General features: G+C 42.6%; 1 protein-coding gene across 7 annotated transcripts in view; it reads left to right on the plus strand.

Annotated features, from left to right (window-relative positions):
* The first annotated feature begins 8,205 nt into the window (after positions 1-8,205).
* Positions 8,206-18,034, plus strand: part of hdac9b (histone deacetylase 9b) — a 46,182-nt gene continuing 36,353 nt past the window's right edge. Inside the window, exons 1-3 of one of the 7 annotated variants that reach the window (XM_061915907.1) lie at positions 8,216-8,615; positions 8,705-8,865; positions 17,750-17,991. In XM_061915907.1, the coding sequence (XP_061771891.1) occupies positions 17,821-17,991 (171 nt within the window). In that variant the 5' untranslated portion in view covers positions 8,216-8,615; positions 8,705-8,865; positions 17,750-17,820. Of the gene's footprint in view, positions 8,616-8,704; positions 8,866-9,536; positions 9,561-17,749; positions 17,992-18,034 lie in introns of those variants that run through there. The other 6 variants (XM_061915906.1, XM_061915905.1, XM_061915904.1 and 3 more) reach the window with 6 other exon arrangements.

The following is an 18,034-nucleotide window of genomic DNA, read 5'->3' on the forward strand; positions in this document are numbered from 1 at the left end:
TGCGTGGGTTCCCTCGGGTACTCCGGCTTCCTCCCACTTCCAAAAACATGCACCTGGGGATAGGTTGATTGGCAACACTAAATTGACCCTAGTGTGTGAATGTTGTCTGTCTATCTGTGTTGGCCCTGCGATGAGGTGGCGACTTGTCCAGGGTGTACACCGCCTTCCGCCCGATTGTAGCTGAGATAGGCACCAGCGCCCCCCACAACCCCAAAGGGAATAAGCAGTAGATAATGGATGGATGGATGGATATTTGGCTGGACAGTTGGATGACTTTGCTTCTTCGATCACCAACATCTTTAAATGAGCATCCAAACTCCCTTGATGTTTGTCGGCCAGAGCTTTGATCACGCTGGTGTTGCGTGCTACAACAGCCTGTTACCTCAGATTTTCAAAAGATGCGTAGCTGCTGCTGAACGGCTGTGCAGCAGAACGTCTCCGTGCTTCGCTGCCCATCACCATCCGTAGTGGCACTGACTTGACTTGGCGAAATGACAACAGCTTTTCCTTGCAGAACCACCACTTTGTGTATTTTTTGTATTTGTGGAAAGCAACAACATCGCTGGCACAACCACATTTGTTATTCAAATCCTGCATCTCCTGCTTCTTATGTCCTCGTGTCGGATCGTACTTGACACAGGCCCCCATAATAGCTGTCCAAACTTTGCCTGTAACGTGACTCTTTAATTTTGGACCTCCAGAAACAGCATCTCCTTATCAATCGTGTTGACAAGGCGAAATAACGTCTGAAAGAGTTCACAAGTTTAATTCCGTTCTGTCCCCGCCCATTATGACGTTTCAAGGTGAAAAAATACGCCCTGCCATGGACACAAAGTGTGTAAAGAATAAAAACAAAAACAAAAACTGTGTTGTGCCTGTACTTGACTTTTTGTCCCACACAAGCTAATTTTTGCCGAGTTGATCAGCCGTGCTGAGATAAAAATAGAAGCTCTGCATATATTTAGTGCAGGGCTGCAGAATGGCGGCGCCGTGTAGGTGCCATGCACAGAGCGACTACCGGCCTTGAAAACTTACACACGGACTACAATGGAAATGTGGAAATTCCCTCCCTCAGGGACACTGAAAGCAATGGATGTTGAGTCGGTCTAACATAATATTGTGAAAGTCCAGTCTTTAGTGGATCTAAGATAATAGTGAGGGTCCAGTCCATAGTGGATCTAACATAATAATGAGAGTCCAGTCCATAGTGGGGCCAGCAGAAGACCATCCCAAGTGGAGACGGGTCGGCAGCACAGAGATGTCCCCAACCGATGCACAGGCGAGCGGTCCACCCCGGGTCCCGACTCTGGACAACCAGCACTTCATCCATGCCCACCGGACCTGTGTTCCCTACCGCCTTCCACAAGGGAGAGGGGGGCAGAGGAGAAAAGAAAAGAAACAGCAGATCAACTGGTCTAAAAAAGGGGTCTATTTAAAGGCTAGAGTACACAAATGAGTTTTAAAGGCGTAATGAGATTTTCCTATGTAAACGGGGATAGCAGGTCCATTCTATGTGTCATACTTGATCATTTTGCGATATTGCCATATTTTTGCTGAAAGGATTTAGTAGAGAACATCGACGATAAATTTCGCAACTTTAGGTCGCTAATAAAAAAGCCTTGCCTGTACCGGAAGTAGCAGACAATGTCCGTGTGACGCCACGGGTTGTAGGGCTCCTCACATCCTCACATTGTTTACAATCATAGCCAGCAGCAGCTAGAGCCATTAGGACCGAGAAAGCGACAATTTCCCCATTAAATTGAATGAGGATGAAAGATTTGTGGATGAAGTAATTTAGAGTGAAGGACTAGGAAAAAAAAAGTAAAAAAAAAAGTTTTAAAAAATAAATAAAAGGCGATTGCAGTGAGAGCGGTTCAGATGTTAGTAGACACTTTTACGAGGATAATTCTGTAAAATCCCTTATCGTCTTATCGTGTTGCTAGTGTTTTAGTAAGTTAAATAGTACCTTAAAGTCAGAGGGGTGTGGCCACGGGTGTTTTGACGCCAGAGTCTCTGAGAGAAGTCACGACAGCTGCAGGAAGTCGCTGGCTCTGCTGATCTCCTCTAAGAGGTGACTTATTTCCACAATTTTCTCACCGAAAACTGCCGGTTGACATATAGTCAGATCCATGTTCGCTTGACTGCTCTGATCCATAGTAAAGCTTTACCTCCGGGAATTTTAAACAAGGAAACACCGTTTGTTTGTGTGGCTAAAGGCTAATAGCTTCCCACCTCCATCTTTCTACTTTGACTTTTCCATTATTAATTGAACAAATTGCAAAAGATTGAGCAACACAGATGTCCAAAATACTGTGTAATTTCGCGATGAAAAGAGACGACTTTTAGCCATAAGTGGTGGTGGGCTATTATGTCCCCTCCAACCAATAACGTCACAAACACGCGTCATCATCGCGTCATCATTCCACGACGTTTTCAACAGGAAACTCCGCGGGAAATTTAAAATTGCAATTGAGTAAACTAAACCGGCCGTATTGGCATGTGTTGCAATGTTAATATTTCATCATTGATTTGTGCAGTCCTTTGAGACATTTGTGATTTGGGGCTATATAAATAAACATTGATTGATTGATTGATATATAAACTATCAGACTGTGTGGTCAGTAGTAGTGGGTTTCAGTAGGCTTTTAAGATGAGACTTAAATGCTTCTACTGAGGTATCAGGCTTCAGCTCCAATCCATGTCACAAGATTTTTGATCGTAATTAACGTTAGACTTTCACAATTATTGTTCGCAACTATTTTTGGAGCAGATCGTGGATCAGTGGCGGGCTGTTCATTTCTCACCTAGGCCTTCAGTGATGTTCTACTTAGTCCGACTTCACCTCTCAAAATACTGTAATTTATGTCTCCACATGGACATGGGCTGGAGATACTTTACAGAGAATCAGTGACTTGCTGTCAGGAGACAGTGCCTCACCTGCCACCAGGTGGCTTAACCATGAGATGTTCCAAAACAAAGTAATAAAATAAAATAAGTTTTAATATTTCTCTTTTGGTTTATGCTTTCTATGTGATTTTGATGTAATTCCTGTATATTTTGATAATTTTCATGGTCAAAATCGCGTAAATTCCATGTTTCCTGATCAAAACAATGCAGCAGATGAGAAGTGAGGCAGACACAGTCGGTGCCTCCACGGCTACACACAGTGTGTATTGGACGTGTGGGCGCATGTTTGTTGCCACGTGGAAAAGGCAGGTCATGAGGCAGCATGTACCTCTGCCTCAAGGTAGGGGCCGATATATTGTCAACTTGCAGTTCAATGCCTCAGCAGTACTCTGACTCGCCACACTGGGAGAAGTGGGGACGCTCAAGCTAGCAGACACAGGTCTCTCCAGTGGAAGCCGGCATTTTTTTCTTTTCTTTTTTTTAAACTGTATTGATAACAAACATGGCATTTTTATTAGAGTAAGCCAGCGTTTGTGGGTGTTTTTTGTCAGATGCAAATATATTGTTTAATTTCTTAGAATGAAATTGAATTAAATGAATGTTTCTGCCAATATGTAGGATTATATACTGTATCCAAAATTAAATACTTCTCTAAACTGGACTTTAAGACAAAATGAATGCGATCATACAAAGTATGTTTTCATGGAGGATAGCTATTGCTGCTTCAGATACAAATACAGAAAGGTAATATACACCCACAATACTTGATTTATTTTGTTAAAAGCAAATGAGACCAAAAAGTATTTAATAACAACTTTATCAAATACTTTTTTGACCCATTTATCATATCATAATATAATTATGATAACGTTTTTATGAAAGCAAAAAAACTCCCCTTTTTTCCTGTAACTCTAATGTGCAACCTAAATTAACAATGACTAGAGCTGCACACATGAAGTAGAAAAAAAAGTATGTATGCCTCACCTGGTGTTTAGTTCACGGCACGTCACTGCAGAGAATCTCCTTAACAGTGTACAAAATGGTCTATTTTTCGGCACATTTAACATTGAATAAACCCGCTTCAGAAATTAAAACAAAATTAAAATAATTTTATAAGACAAATGACACATGAACAAATAAAGAAAGTAAATATTTGAACGTCGTATAAGCCAGTGGTACCGTCGTAGTCGGCTGATTTGTGTGAAAGTGGCGGACAAACCATTTCACTGTCGGTGTTGTGCCAAAATGTGATTGCCTGCCAAAAATGTTTTCCCTTTGCGGGAGCGCGCACAGCTCGCTAAACTTGCATTGCTAAGTTTCTTCTGAATAACTGTAAGGCAAACACTTTATCTTTGTGGTTATTGTACCAATGACTTTTCTATGGCTTTCTATGGCTCGTATGTTTCCGGTACCACTTACTGTTTTCGCAACTTGTGATTGGATACTTACTTGGGACACCCAAGTGAGTATCCAATAACAGCGCTAAGCCAGCTAGAAGGCCTTACTGAAAACAACTGGTGATCTGATTGGCTATCCCAATTGTCTATCACCTCAATGTGTCCGTACACTTACAGTGCATAGACACCCGTATTGTTGATTCTGGAGGCACCTGGCAGATTTGGTACAGCATGGCAACATCAGCTAGCGGAATTCTAATTGGATACAAACTCAAAACTAAAAACAATAGCATTGGAAGGAGCATAATACGACATGGGTCACAGGTTGTGGGTGACGAACCCCAAGATGCAGAGAAGGCAGGTTTGGTGCAGGAAAACATAATTTAATGTCCACAATAAAGAAAAAACAAACAAACCAGAAACTGGGAACAGGAACCGGAAAACATAAAAACTGTAAATAGCTAACGGCTAGCAGAATCTGGCTAACAGGAAAACACAAAGGAGCTAGGAGACAGCAAACTGTAAATAGCTATAGGAACCAGCCAACAGAAACAGCTTACCGCAAATAACGACATCAACAAGTGTTAGCACTACAGGTAGCAGAGGTGGGTAGAGTAGCCAGAAATTGTACTCAAGTAAGAGTACTGTTACTTGAGAGATTTATTACTCAAGTAAAAGTAAGGAGTAGTCACCCAAATATTTACTTGAGTAAAAGTAAAAAGTATGTTGTGAAAAAACTACTCAAGTACAGAGTAACTGATGAGTAACCTGTTCGTTTAATGATGACGGCAAAAAATAATGCACAAAAACATAAGAATAGCAATGAAGAAATTCAGAGCCAGGAATATCTCTTAAGCAACTAAAACAATAATATTTCAGAATCAGAAATCAGAAATACTTTAATAATCCCCGAAGGGAAAAATATATTATTTTACAAATGTTATTATTAATTACATCAATCAAGTACCTCAGAGTCTTGTTCACGAGTGAGGGAAGAGTGGGTCGGGAGATCGACAGGCGGATCGGTGCGGCGTCTTCAGTAATGCGGACGTTGAACCGATCCGTTGTGGTGAAGAAGGAGCTGAGCTGGACGGCAAAGCTCTCAATTTACCTGTCGATCTAGGTTCCCATTCTCACCTATGGTCATGAGCTTTGGGTCATGACCAAAAGGACAAGATCACGGGTACAAGCGACTGAAATGAGTTTCCTCCGCCGGGTGGTGGGGCTCTCCCTTAGAGATAGGGTGAGAAGCTCTGTCATCCGGGAGGAGCTCAAAGTAAAGCCACTGTAAAGCTCCACATCGAGAGGAGCCAGATGAGTTCGTTCGGACATATGGTAAGGATGCCACCCTAACGCCTCCCTAGGGAGGCCACAGGGAAGACCCAGGACCAGTTTGGGAAGACTATGTTTCCGACTGGCCTGGGAACGCCTCGGGATCTCCCGGGAGGAGCTGGACGAAGTGGCTGGGGAGAGGGAAGTCTGGGCTTTCCTGCTTAGGCTGCTGCCTCCGCGACCCGACCTTGGATAAGCGGAAGAAGATGGATGGATGGATGGATGGATGGATATTATTAATATAATATCATAATAAAATATATTAAGTAATAATACATTAAAATAAAAACAATTAAGGCAAATTGAGCCACAATAATGTAACAGCACTATAGGCTCAGTAGGCAGAGATTTACAAAGGAAAATAACAAGTTAGCCTTTACGCAAATCATTAATAGGTGTGGGCTGCACCTGGGAACACATGTGCACTTCTGTTTGGTGTTTGTATGCATGCGTGAGTGTGTGTGTCTCTGTCTGTCTATGAGGCTGCAGTTTGTTAATAGATTATACCCAAACTATGTTCATTTGACAGTGATTCATAGCAGGGAAGCAAATATTAGCCCGCGGTGACAGCCAAAATATCTACTAACGTTACTTACCGTGATGTGCTTCCTCAAATTTGACGTTGAGTTCATGTAAGCTGAAAATGTCCACTTGTTTGGGGAGACACATACGACAACGCCTTACATGACTGTTTTTTTGGTTGTCTGAAGCGTGAACATCCATTTTATGTGAGGCCAGGGGTGTTTGCGTTCGTTGTTGTCTCTGCCATTGTTTTTGTTGTTTGCCACTGAAACTTTTTGGGCAGTTAATCATGTGACCGCCTGGCTCTGTTTGATTGGTGAAATGGAATCAAACGTCACCAGTGACTGCATTTGATTGGTGAAACGCAGGCATGCGATAGATTCTACTTTGAAGCTATGTCGGACTAACCAAAACAAAAAAAACGTGTATTAACAGATTGATAAAAATCAGTAGCGAGTAGTGAGCTGAATGTAGATAAATGGAGCGGAGTAAAAGTAATGTTTCTTCTCTATAAAAATACTCGCTAAGCGCTGGAGCCTATCTCAGCTACAATCGGGCGGAAAGCGGGATACACCCTGGACAAGTCGCCACCTCATCACAGCAAAGTTTATTTATACAGCCCTAAATCATGAGTGTCTCAAAGGGCTGCACAAGCTACAACGACCCCACATCACGGCAAAGAAAAACTCAACACAATGGGCTACAATGAGAAACTTTGGAGGGAACCGCAGCTGTGGGGACCACCCCTCCACCCCAGGTCCTGACTATGAACAGCTAGCGCGTCGTCTGTTGTCACCTAATCTGTGCAGAAAAGAGACGGCAGATCAACTGTTCTGAAAGGGAGGTCTATTTAAAGACTAGAGTATGCATATGAGTTCTATGTTTCTACTGAGGTAGCATGCCAAACTGTTACCGGTAGGGCATTCCAGAGTACTGGAGCCCGAATATAAAACGCTCTATAGTATAGGGTGGTATAGCTCGGTTGGTAGAGCGGCCGTGCCAACAACTTGAGGGTTGCAGATTCGATCCCCGCTTCCGCCATCCTAGTCACTGCCGTTGTGTCCTTGGGCAAGACACTTTACCCACCTGCTCCCAGTGCCACCCACACTGGTCTAAATGTAAAAATGTGTTATTGGGTTTCACTATGTAAAGCGCTTTGAGTCACTAGAGAAAAAGCGCTATATAAATTTAATTCACTTCACTATAGCCCACAGAGGTTTTTTTTGTACCAACTGTAATCTTACAGTGATAATAATGAGAACCGTGATCAATTTGGTCACAATAACCGTGATATGCAACTTTCATATTGTTACCTCCCTACTCAAACCACAAGATAATCGGTCAGGATATTCTTAAATGACATCAGATATTCAAGCGTTTGCTGACTTTGGTCGGAGAGATGAAACCCCAGCACCAAATTGTCTCAATCATCTGCATGTGTGTATTGAGCTTCAGAACACGTCTTTTCGTGAGCCAGTGGTCTGGTAATTTGTCTTGGCAAATTTAACCCACCGTTTTGACAAAGGATAGTTATACTCACCACTCCATACAGCAACACTTCTTCCTGTTTGCATTCTTACATCCAACACTGATAATTGGAGCAGAGAGCGCTCTTGAGTTCTCTATGAACCGATATGGACCGGGGAAAGAAAAACACACTGTTTAAATATAAAACCTGTATTTTTATGAATCAAATGAAAGACGCAGCTGTATGAACCACTTGATGAACACATGAACACGGGATCCAGTCTCTCTGGTACCTGCAAGAACAAATGAAGACAGAAATAGGGAGCGAGTGAAACATGCCGAACAACTCAAGTAACAGAAAAAAAGGAGAGAAAGGGAGGAGGAATCAAGCCTCCATCTGCAGAGAGGGGAGTCAAGAGACATGCCTTCTGGCGGGAGCTGCAGAAGACAGCTGTGTTTGGTGTGGTATTTTTAAACGCATCAATGCTGCTCCAATCCCCGCGCCTTGCCTGACCTATTTTTAGCCAGGGCTGGCTATTGTTCTATTTCTGTCACCTGTGGGCCACGCAGTTGTTGATTCACATGCAAATGAAGCTCACGCCCTCCCCGGCTTGCATCGCTCCCTTTTGCGAGACGCTCAGTGTACACTTTGCCAGGCAACTCTTCTTCGCCTTTGCGGGCTCCTTCCTCTCTGACTCTTTGCTGAGAAGAGACGGCAAACAGTCCTCTGCGTAGAACGCGGGGCTCCTGCTTTCCAGTGAGAGCGTTGTTCTCGGAGGAGGAGGCGGAGGAAGGCTGTGGCGGCGGTCGCTCCCCCGAGTGGCAGTAGGGGTGGCTCTTTCTGTGACGGCGTGCCATGCGACCTGAGCGCTAAGTGGAGTATGCTGCAGACGATTTACGAGAGCGAGTCAAGTTTCTCCACAACGGACGACCGCATTGGAGCCCAGACGCTCCCCAACCAGAGCAGGATGCACAACGTGAACAACTCAGGTGAGCAGCCTTTTTAGTTGTGCAGCCCGGGGGAATCTCAGCCTTTGATTGTATTATTTCCCACCCCTTTTCCTGCTGGTGCATTCCAGCCTCACACGCTCGTCCATCCTCCGTGTGTTTGCCTCTCTCCCTCGCTCCCTCTCTTTCACACTCTCAACTCTGGACTCAGCCAGTCTCTCGTTCTGCGTGTGCAAAGACAACTCTCAGCTGAGCTAAGAGGTAGGAAGCAGCCACTTCTTCCAGATTCCAGGTATTTAATCGTGTGTCTCGTAACAAAGTGTGTCAGATACGATGTTGTTTTTCTACCAAACAATACAAGGAGGAAGTGTTCTGCCACCATTGCTGTGCTCGAGCCGGCAGAAATGAGTCAGAGAGAACACGAACGGCTTGTTGTGTTTTTGTGCACTTTTTTTAGGGAAGTGGAAATAGTGTGACAGGAATGCTGTGAGGGGACATCTCAAAGGTTTCTCTCAGGACATTTACCACAGACAGTTCTATTTTTTGCTCTGCCAGTAACATACATCATAAACGTACAATGGCTGACTCAAATCTGAATGACTATTCAGTGAATGGATGAGTCACTTTGCCATGCATCTTGCTGTTGATGAAATGTTTGAATGGCCTTTGAATAGCAGTTAGGAGTTGAAGTGAAACCATTGTCATGACAAAGTGCAGATTAGTTCATCTAAAAGAATTGGACCAGATTAGAAGACTGCGAATAGACAACATTATGGTTTTGGTATGAAATAACAGTTTTGACTGCAGGCTACGAGCTGCACAAATTTAGAAGTAAGACAGGAGGATGACAATTTCCATCTGTCCATAAAACGCCTTGTCACACTTCTTGTCTTTCTGTGTGTGTGCGAGGCCTGTGAGGAAAACAACGGCTGCACAGAGCAACTGAATTCAGCCTCCTTGCTTATTCTGTGGGTCAGCTATTCTTAGGTGAGTTATTTTCGGCTTATGGCATTAGCCTGCTAAGATTAGGCGGTCTGTGCGTTATCATTCCATCTTGGCGTGCTCCTGATATAACAGTGCTTTGGAACATATATTTATAGAATTCTCTCATTTGTCTGTTGAGTTTGTCCTTCTCGCTTAATGGCAAACGTGTGGAGAAAAATAAATCTGGGGTTCAGAAGGTGTTGCTTTAATTAGTCTGGGCGGATTTAATACGGGCTTGAGGGTCATGTGCTCTGAATTTTAGGTCAGTGGACATTGTCCCAGGTGTTTGGGGTCAGTTGAGTAAGAGGTCTGTTGTTTCAAGGAAATCACCATAACCTTTTATGAAAAATAAAAGGGCATGTGTGTTCGCAACGTCAGGAAAAACTCAACCAAATGAGCTCTCCACATACTGTAGGAAACTAATTAGCTCAGTCGCCCGGCACAAAATATCATTCAAGCCTACATCAATAGGAACCTTGCAGACAATAAAGAGTCTTCCTAACAAGCCTCCTTGTGTGGCTCGTCATGTTTCATCGCAGTGTGTTTGAAGTGTTCACGACTTAATCAGGAGTATTTTTCATTAGTTTTTGCCATTTTTGACTTCATTTTCAAAGGATGCTAGTAAAGAGTAGTGTACTCTTTTTCAGGTATGATAGATTTTTGGTGATTCATCTATGAGCATGACCCGATGGAATATGTTTAGAAGACTTTACAAATTATTTTCACTGTCAAAGACTCTCTGAGTTTTGCATTCCTCTTGCATTAATACTAAAGGGACGGGCCATTGTGAGTTGTTGTTTGTTGACAGCAGAACAGGAGATGACCAGACTCTTGTCTCGAGTGAGGGGATTTGGGTCACTTCTCTTTGTTAACAAACAGCCTGTAAGTCTCAAATCTGGCTCAGCTGCAAGGACAAGCCTGTGTCTTAAAAATAAAGTGCCGTTTCCTGCTTTAGACTTGCCAGTTGCTGAAAATAACAAGGCACTTAATTAGAGATGCAGTGCCACATTGCAGGCCCAAGGATCAGCTTATTTTTCCCCCGTGTCGAACATCTTCTGTCTTTGCTTCTATTTATATAGTCAGATTTAGATCGGTAAACATCTCAGGCAAGATACAAGACAAAGGGAGCTAAAATGATGATTAAAACATCCAAGTTGGGTAAAATGTGCCTAAAAGCAATGCAACTGGTGTGATATTGGTCTGAAAGTTGTTAGGGATTACGTTGAAAAACATTCATTTAAATTGCGACTGTAATTGATTTGCTGAATAGTGTTCTTGTAAAAAAAATACCATCATTCTGAACACTACTTGTTACTTGTTTCTCCATGTGCATATACTTTTTTTATCCCTTCATTTAATGACACAAGGGCAAACTGAAAGTTTGAAAAGAGCTTTGCATTTTCTATTCAGTGTGGGATATTTATATTATGAATGGCTTGTTTCTCAGGCTAAGCCCCTTTTATTTCAGGCTGCCATCTCAAATTAGGGCCGTGATTGTCGCTGTAACCAAGAGCAAGACTGACGCTACGCAAACGGACTAGAGAAATAAACACTTTCAGGACACTGGCAGTTCACACTGCAGCGGTCAAGGGCTGTGAGTCACCCAATCGCCGCTCAGGGAGGAATTTGGGCATGGGCCTGGGTGCTTGTCTCCCACTGGTGCTAAAAACACATTTAGGGGCTGTCATTCATAAATATCTTGTTTACCAGCGCTTCATGTGCAGGTGTTTCCAGCCAACCTGGAGGCGCCTCATTCTAATCCGGCAAAACATTTATAGTCATTATGGCCCCCAAAGTCCAACACAATCAGTTTTCTGACGACAAATTGTAACGAGAAGTTGACCACTGTATGATAAAACAAAATAAAACTACTAAAAAGGAAAAGTACTCACTTTATTAGTTCAGTACCGACATTTGTAATTGTAATAGAGTGTTAGGAACAATAACAGCAAAAACAGATACAGTTTGGTCCCAGCTGCTATAATAGAACTTAACAACGCACAATACCATTTTGTGCAATTTATTATTTTATTTGTAGTATTTTACTCAGACCTGGCCTAAATTCATTTGATTGTGACTTTATATCTGATCCTTTTCATGGGTAACTTTGAGTACATTTACATTTTATAATCTTACCTAATGTTTTTACTGGAAGTCTTTGTATTGCATGTTTAAGATCTTACTTGTTCCATTATGTTTAACGGATGTCCAAATCCTGTTGGTTGCCAAACAAGTTGTACTTTGCAATAAAGTAACCTAACTTAGGTTAATCTAGAAGACAGTAATCATGTGCCGTTTGTTTGTGTAGATTTTCAATTCTTTATATTTCACATTTTAGCTGCTAATATTTACATTGACTCTGTAAAAGGAATATGTATATGTAATTGATATTTAATCAACTTTGAAGCTATGTTGTTCCATATCTCTTTATTGAACTTGAACTTTCACAGTATCATGTTAGACCCGCTCGACATCCATTGCTTTCCTCCTCTCCAAGGTTCTCATAGTCATCATTGTCACCGACGTCCCACTGGGTGTGAATTTTTCCTTGCCCTTATGTGGGCCTACCGAGGATGTCGTAGTGGTTTGTGCAGCCCTTTGAGACACTAGTGATTTAGGGCTATATAAGTAAACATTGATTGATTGATTGATTTATTATCACACTTCCGCTTTACTGTCATTAGTAGGGTTGCCAAACTTCCTTTGAAAAACGGATTCGTATTTAGTAACAAAAATTTGGAGCCCAGAAGAATATCCCTCAATCTGTTGGGTTCTCGATGGACTAGACTCTCACATTGTCTACTAATTTAACAATTTTAGAATTGTACCCACTCGACATCCATTGCAGCCGATCATCCTGTAGTGGGGTCCCTACAGCTGCTGTTTCTTCTCCAGGTTTCTTCTTTTTTCCCCAGCTGGGGTCTTTTGAGTTTGCTCTTGCCTAGATGTGGGTTTAGATTAGGGGATGTCACTGTGAGTGTGAGACACTCGTGATTAAGGGCTGTATGAATACATTTTGATTGATTGAGTCTAAAAAGGAATCACTTTGTTTATTTTAAGGTGACAATCAAACATAGTTAATAAAATGTCAATTTTACACCAAATCTATTACATTACTCTGTCACCAATGATTGATTGATTGAAACTTTTATTAGTAGATTGCACAGTACAGTACATATTCCGTACAACTGACCACTAAATGGTAACACTCGAATAAGTTTTTCAACTTGTTTAAGTCGGGGTCCACGTTAATCAATTCATGGTAAGTAGTACAAAATAGCAGAATTAAAAAATGTTTACTATTCTATTATTCATTCATGTTTGCACAATGCTACAGTCTTCTTCCTTTTGTGGCAGAGGGCGAGGGTTCGATCCGCAGAAAAAATAATTACTGAACAATGTGTAACTTGCCATTTCAAATGAAAAACAAATTCTTTGATAAAACATATTGTTGAAAAACAGTACAATAGATTGTACTACTAACAACTCCAATGGTTTTATTAAAGGGGACCTGCACTTTTTTATTTATTTGGCCTATCGCTCACAATCCTTATGAAAGACATGACAATAGAGCCAATACGAAGGTCTTGAAGTCCTGGGTTCAAATCCAGGCTCGGGATCTTTCTGTGTGGAGTTTGCATGTTCTCCCCGTGAATGCGTGGGTTCCCTCCGGGTACTCCGGCTTCCTCCCACTTCCAAAGACATGCACCTGGGGATAGGTTGATTGGCAACACTAAAATTGGCCCTAGTGTGTGAATGTGAGTGTGAATGTTGTCTGTCTATCTGTGTTGGCCCTGCGATGAGGTGGCGACTTGTCCAGGGTGTACCCCGCCTTCCGCCCGATTGAAGCTGAGATAGGCGCCAGCGGCCCCCGCGACCCCGAACGGGAATAAGCGGCAGAAAATGGATGGATGGATGGATGTGTTACGCATGTATTCGTACTACTCCAAATCATGAATCAAGTAAACTAGTACAAAGTACTATTGAAATAAATGAAAAAAAAAAAGTAAAAAAAAACCAACAAAAGTCACTATGGGTGAAGGGTGAAGACAAGTGAGCTGACAAGATGTCCCTTATTAATTATTTAGGAAGCTGTAGTCCAGTGGTAGGGAACCTATGGCTCTCGAGGCAGATGTGGCTATTTTGATGACTGCATCTGAATCTCAGATAAATCTTAGTTGACATTGCTTAACACGGTAAGTAATTATTAATTCCGCTGGTAATCACAGTGTTAAAAATAACGTTCAAATTATAAAACATTCTCATGCATTTTTATCCAACCATCCATTTTCTATCGCACCTGTTCAAGAAGTCGCATTAATGGAAATAAGTATTATATTTATTATTGGTTAGCTTTAGAATAACATTGTTATTAAAAAGAATAAGAGACTTATTATACTCTAAAAATGTTGATCTTACTTAAAAATTCACGCATTTAATTGTATTCAGTGTTAAAAAATATTATATGTCTCTCACGGAAATACATTTTGAAATATTTGGCTTTCATGACTCTCTCAGCCAAAAAAGTTCCCGACCCCTGCTGTAGTCACTGGTACTCTTCTGGGCTGACGTAAAAAATAAGCGCAAGACAATTCTAATTAATGAGCTGAAGTCTTGCAAGATTTGCTGGCATTGTTTTGTCTTTGAAAACATTGTGGTTGGACTCCGAATTGTACCAATTTCGGAGCATTAGACTTGGTACTAATGAACTGAACATTACATGCGACACAGCGTTTTTATTTTTGCTTGCGTTAAATTAAGCTGGGTGCCTCACAAATGCGGCAGTCTTTCGCACTTTGTCTATATTAAGCCTGTGCTCAGAAAAGCGTTTATATTTAACCCTGTTAACTGCCGCTCCGGTATTCTTGTCTGCCTACGGATTCTTTTCCTTTGACAGAAGCCGCGGATTTTAGTTGCAGGTGGTGGCAATGCGTGTGTGTGCTTTTTTCATCAAACAGCGCCCGGTGAAGCATCTCAGTCATAAAACATGTTCAAAACTCATCACACAGTACCTTAAAGCTCTCATTTTCTCTCAAGTTTTGCAGCTCCACTCGGTGCTATTTCTGTGGACGTAGTGTGTACGAGAATAGAACAGGGTGCATGAGGCTGTTGTGGTTTCCTCAAGGGCCATTTCGCTCAGCCTCGGTTATCAAATGTGGCCTCAAGCCTTCACACTCCCGCCTCCGTCTTCCTCTCTTATCTGAGAAATAGTGATGGAGGCTCTGTTTAACGCGGCAATCAAAGGGGAGATTCTTAATGTCATTAGCAGTCAGGGCAGGGAATGAAATATGAGATTAATTAGATATCACAGTTTCGAGTCCTCCCAGCCAGCAGGTATTTTTGTTGCTATTTTTAGCACCATTAGGCAGAAGTAGCACCGGCGGCGTCAGGCCGAGTCCTTGAACGATTCACAGGTTCATGGCTGTTCCAGGAACAGTGCCTGTTACATGGGAGTCCTTTTGTCAAGCACTTACACGCCAAGATGAATATTCCTTGTCATCGGAGAGGAGTCTGATCCACAGGTACCTATTCCCATGCCTACTGAGCTGCTGCCCTCCGCTGTCATTTCTCTGGAGCTGTTTATAGAACACCACAGCTCAGGAGTCCCTGCTGGCTGTCTTCAGTCTTTTGAACCTCCTTTTAAGTCTAGTTATCACTCACCATTCTCTCATGTGTTTGGTTTTTGTCATCTTTTTTAATCGTGCCTCTCCGTGCTGGGGACGCCGCTCTTTTATAAGCGCTGATATAATAATCCGTGTGTCACATTGCCACAGCAGGCAGGAGAATACACGCGGCGAGATGCCGTATCTGCAAGATGGGGTGGCGGTGGCGGGGTGTAATTACGTAGCTGGCGTTGCCATGACAGCAGCAAGTTAGGGTGGTGGATACTAAGGTGTGGGGGTTGTCACAGACCAGGATTGCGCCACTTGCTTTTATGTTGCTATTTATAATCAGCGCCCGCCGCATACGCACGAAATGGTGGCGGTGTAGGAGAAAAACAAAACAAACCGATGCCTCACAGTCCCAGGGAGCATGAGGGCGTTGCTGCCGATTACCGACGGCTGTTATGGACAGATGCTGCCTACTTGACAGCTTTAAAAGCTTCATTAAAATGTACGATGCCGGATAACGGCATTGCAACAAGGATGTAAAAAGGCAGTCGTGTCAAATTTCTCCCTTAGCTCCAGTGAACAGGTGATAGACTTTACTGTTTGTGTGTGTGTGTGTTTGCCACCTCCTGCCTGTAGAACATTAGGGCGATGAATGCACTCTATAAATCTCCCCACAGCTTCCGGAATTTCAAGTAGGTTTGAATGTTTCTCCTGCGTCAAAACACTGTGCAGCAGCCCAGGCTGTGTGTGCATGTGTGTGTGTGTTTGTGCGTGTGTGTACCCTTCATTGGCGGTTACTTCACCATCACTTTTGCTAACGCACAGAAATCAATCTGGCAGGACGTTTTGGACAAAGCCGATCAGTGGTGACTCCCATGCTCAAATTCCCGTTGAACCGTACGTTTTCTGGTCAAAGATCAGAGGCAGATTTTTACCTCGGACGATTTCAAAACCGATTTTATGCAAGTACTGATTATTCTGTGGGGCTGAAGTAAGGGAACGGTGTTTTAAACCAGACTATATCCTCATGGGAGCATCATATCCTCTGCAGTGGTCACACACATGTCCATCCTCAGGAGGATATAGAGAGCTACTGTATCAGATCAAAAGGAGGCGTTGTCTCTTTGAAAAATACCAACAATGACTAACAGATCTTGTTATGATTAAACTTCCACAGACTTGGGCTGGATGTCATTTGTTTATTAAAACAGAGAGAAGATGGTATTTAAAGAAATAATTCAAAATGACCACGCCGCCGCTCCGTGCCAAGCGTCCTTTGGGTCCACTAGAGCTGCTCCCAGTAGATGCTGCCGGATGCGATCCAGTGTTTGTTTTTAGAAACCATTATAATTGCAGGTTCACATGAGACAAAGCTGTGCCTCTCAGTTCTTACTCCTCTCCTCCTATTCCTCCCTCTAGTTCAGGGGTGTCAAACGTATGGCCCGAGGGCCGGATCAGGCCTGTGAAGAGGTTTTGTCCTTGAGCAAGACACTTGCTCCTGATGGGTCATGGTTAGGGGCTTGCATGGCTGCTCCCGCCATCAGTGTGTGAATGTGTGTGTGAATGGGTGAATGTGGAAATAGTGTCAAAGCGCTTTGAGTACCTTGAAGGTAGAAAAGCGCAATACAAGTATAACCCATTTACCATTTTATCCAGCCCCGGGATGAGTTTGCTAAGTATAAAAATGAACCTGAAATGTTTGAATGAAAGAAACAGCTGTTTTAAATGTGTCCACTAGATGTCCCAATTGCAATTCTTGTTATCGTTGTAGATGATGCTACATATGTACAAAAAAACCCCACATGATTAGTCGAAAAAAATTATCAACCTACATAAATAACATACTGTAATTTGATTTTGATATACATTTTTTTTTTAATCTTGATAGATTGAAAATTAACACCAATGAGTTGACTGATGAACTTTGTCACATAATTTATTCAGAAAATATAAATAACAACAAATAAAAATAGAATACTATTAACCGCAACATGTAAGTGTAAAAAAAACCTAACAACATTAGAATTTGTACAATTTCAGAATGTCCTTGTTCTATATTTAAACAAAAAAAAAAATCGGAAGTTGTCTTTATTTTTAAGTTGTCGTGCTGTGATTTACCAGTCCGGCCCATTTGGGAGTACATTTTTCTCTATGTGGCCCCCGATTAAAGATTAGTTTGACACCCCTGCTCTTGTTGATACTTGTTGTAGTTTAATCCATACATCCATCCTTACGTTCAGTTTTAGTATTCCACCACCGGTGGAATACTAAAAATAGTATACTAGGCGGTAAAGCTCAGTTGGTAGCGTGGCCATGCCAGCAACTTGAGGGTTACAGGTTCGATCCCCGCTTTCGCCATCCTAGTCACTGCCGTTGTGTCCTTGGGCAAGACACTTTACCCACCTGCTCCCAGTGCCACCCACACTGGTTTAAATGTAACACAGATATTGTGTTTCACTACGTAAAAGTGCTTTGAGTCACTAGAGAAAAGCGCTATATAAATATAATTCACTTCACTTCAGCTGTGTCACATGACTGGTAGTGACTTCCTGTTCTTTATTCTCTTTCTTTGCAACCCAGTGGAGATAAAGTCTGAAGTGCCGCTGGTAGTGGAACCTCTGTCTCCGTTGGACCTACGAACAGACCTGAGGATGCTGGGGCCAGGCTCGGACCCGGGGCTCTGGGAGAGGCAGCTCCAGCAGGAGCTCCTGCTTATCCAGAAGCAGCAGCAGATCCAGAAGCAGCTACTCATCAGCGAGTTCCAGAAGCAGCACGAGAAGTTAACTCGTCAACACCAGGCTCAGCTCCAAGAGCACCTCAAGGTGGGCGTTTAGTGGCAGAGTGGTGTGCGGCACATCAGAGCCC

Source organism: Nerophis ophidion, linkage group LG11 (genome assembly GCF_033978795.1).
Source record: "Nerophis ophidion isolate RoL-2023_Sa linkage group LG11, RoL_Noph_v1.0, whole genome shotgun sequence".
Taxonomy (NCBI): Eukaryota; Metazoa; Chordata; class Actinopteri; order Syngnathiformes; family Syngnathidae; genus Nerophis; species Nerophis ophidion.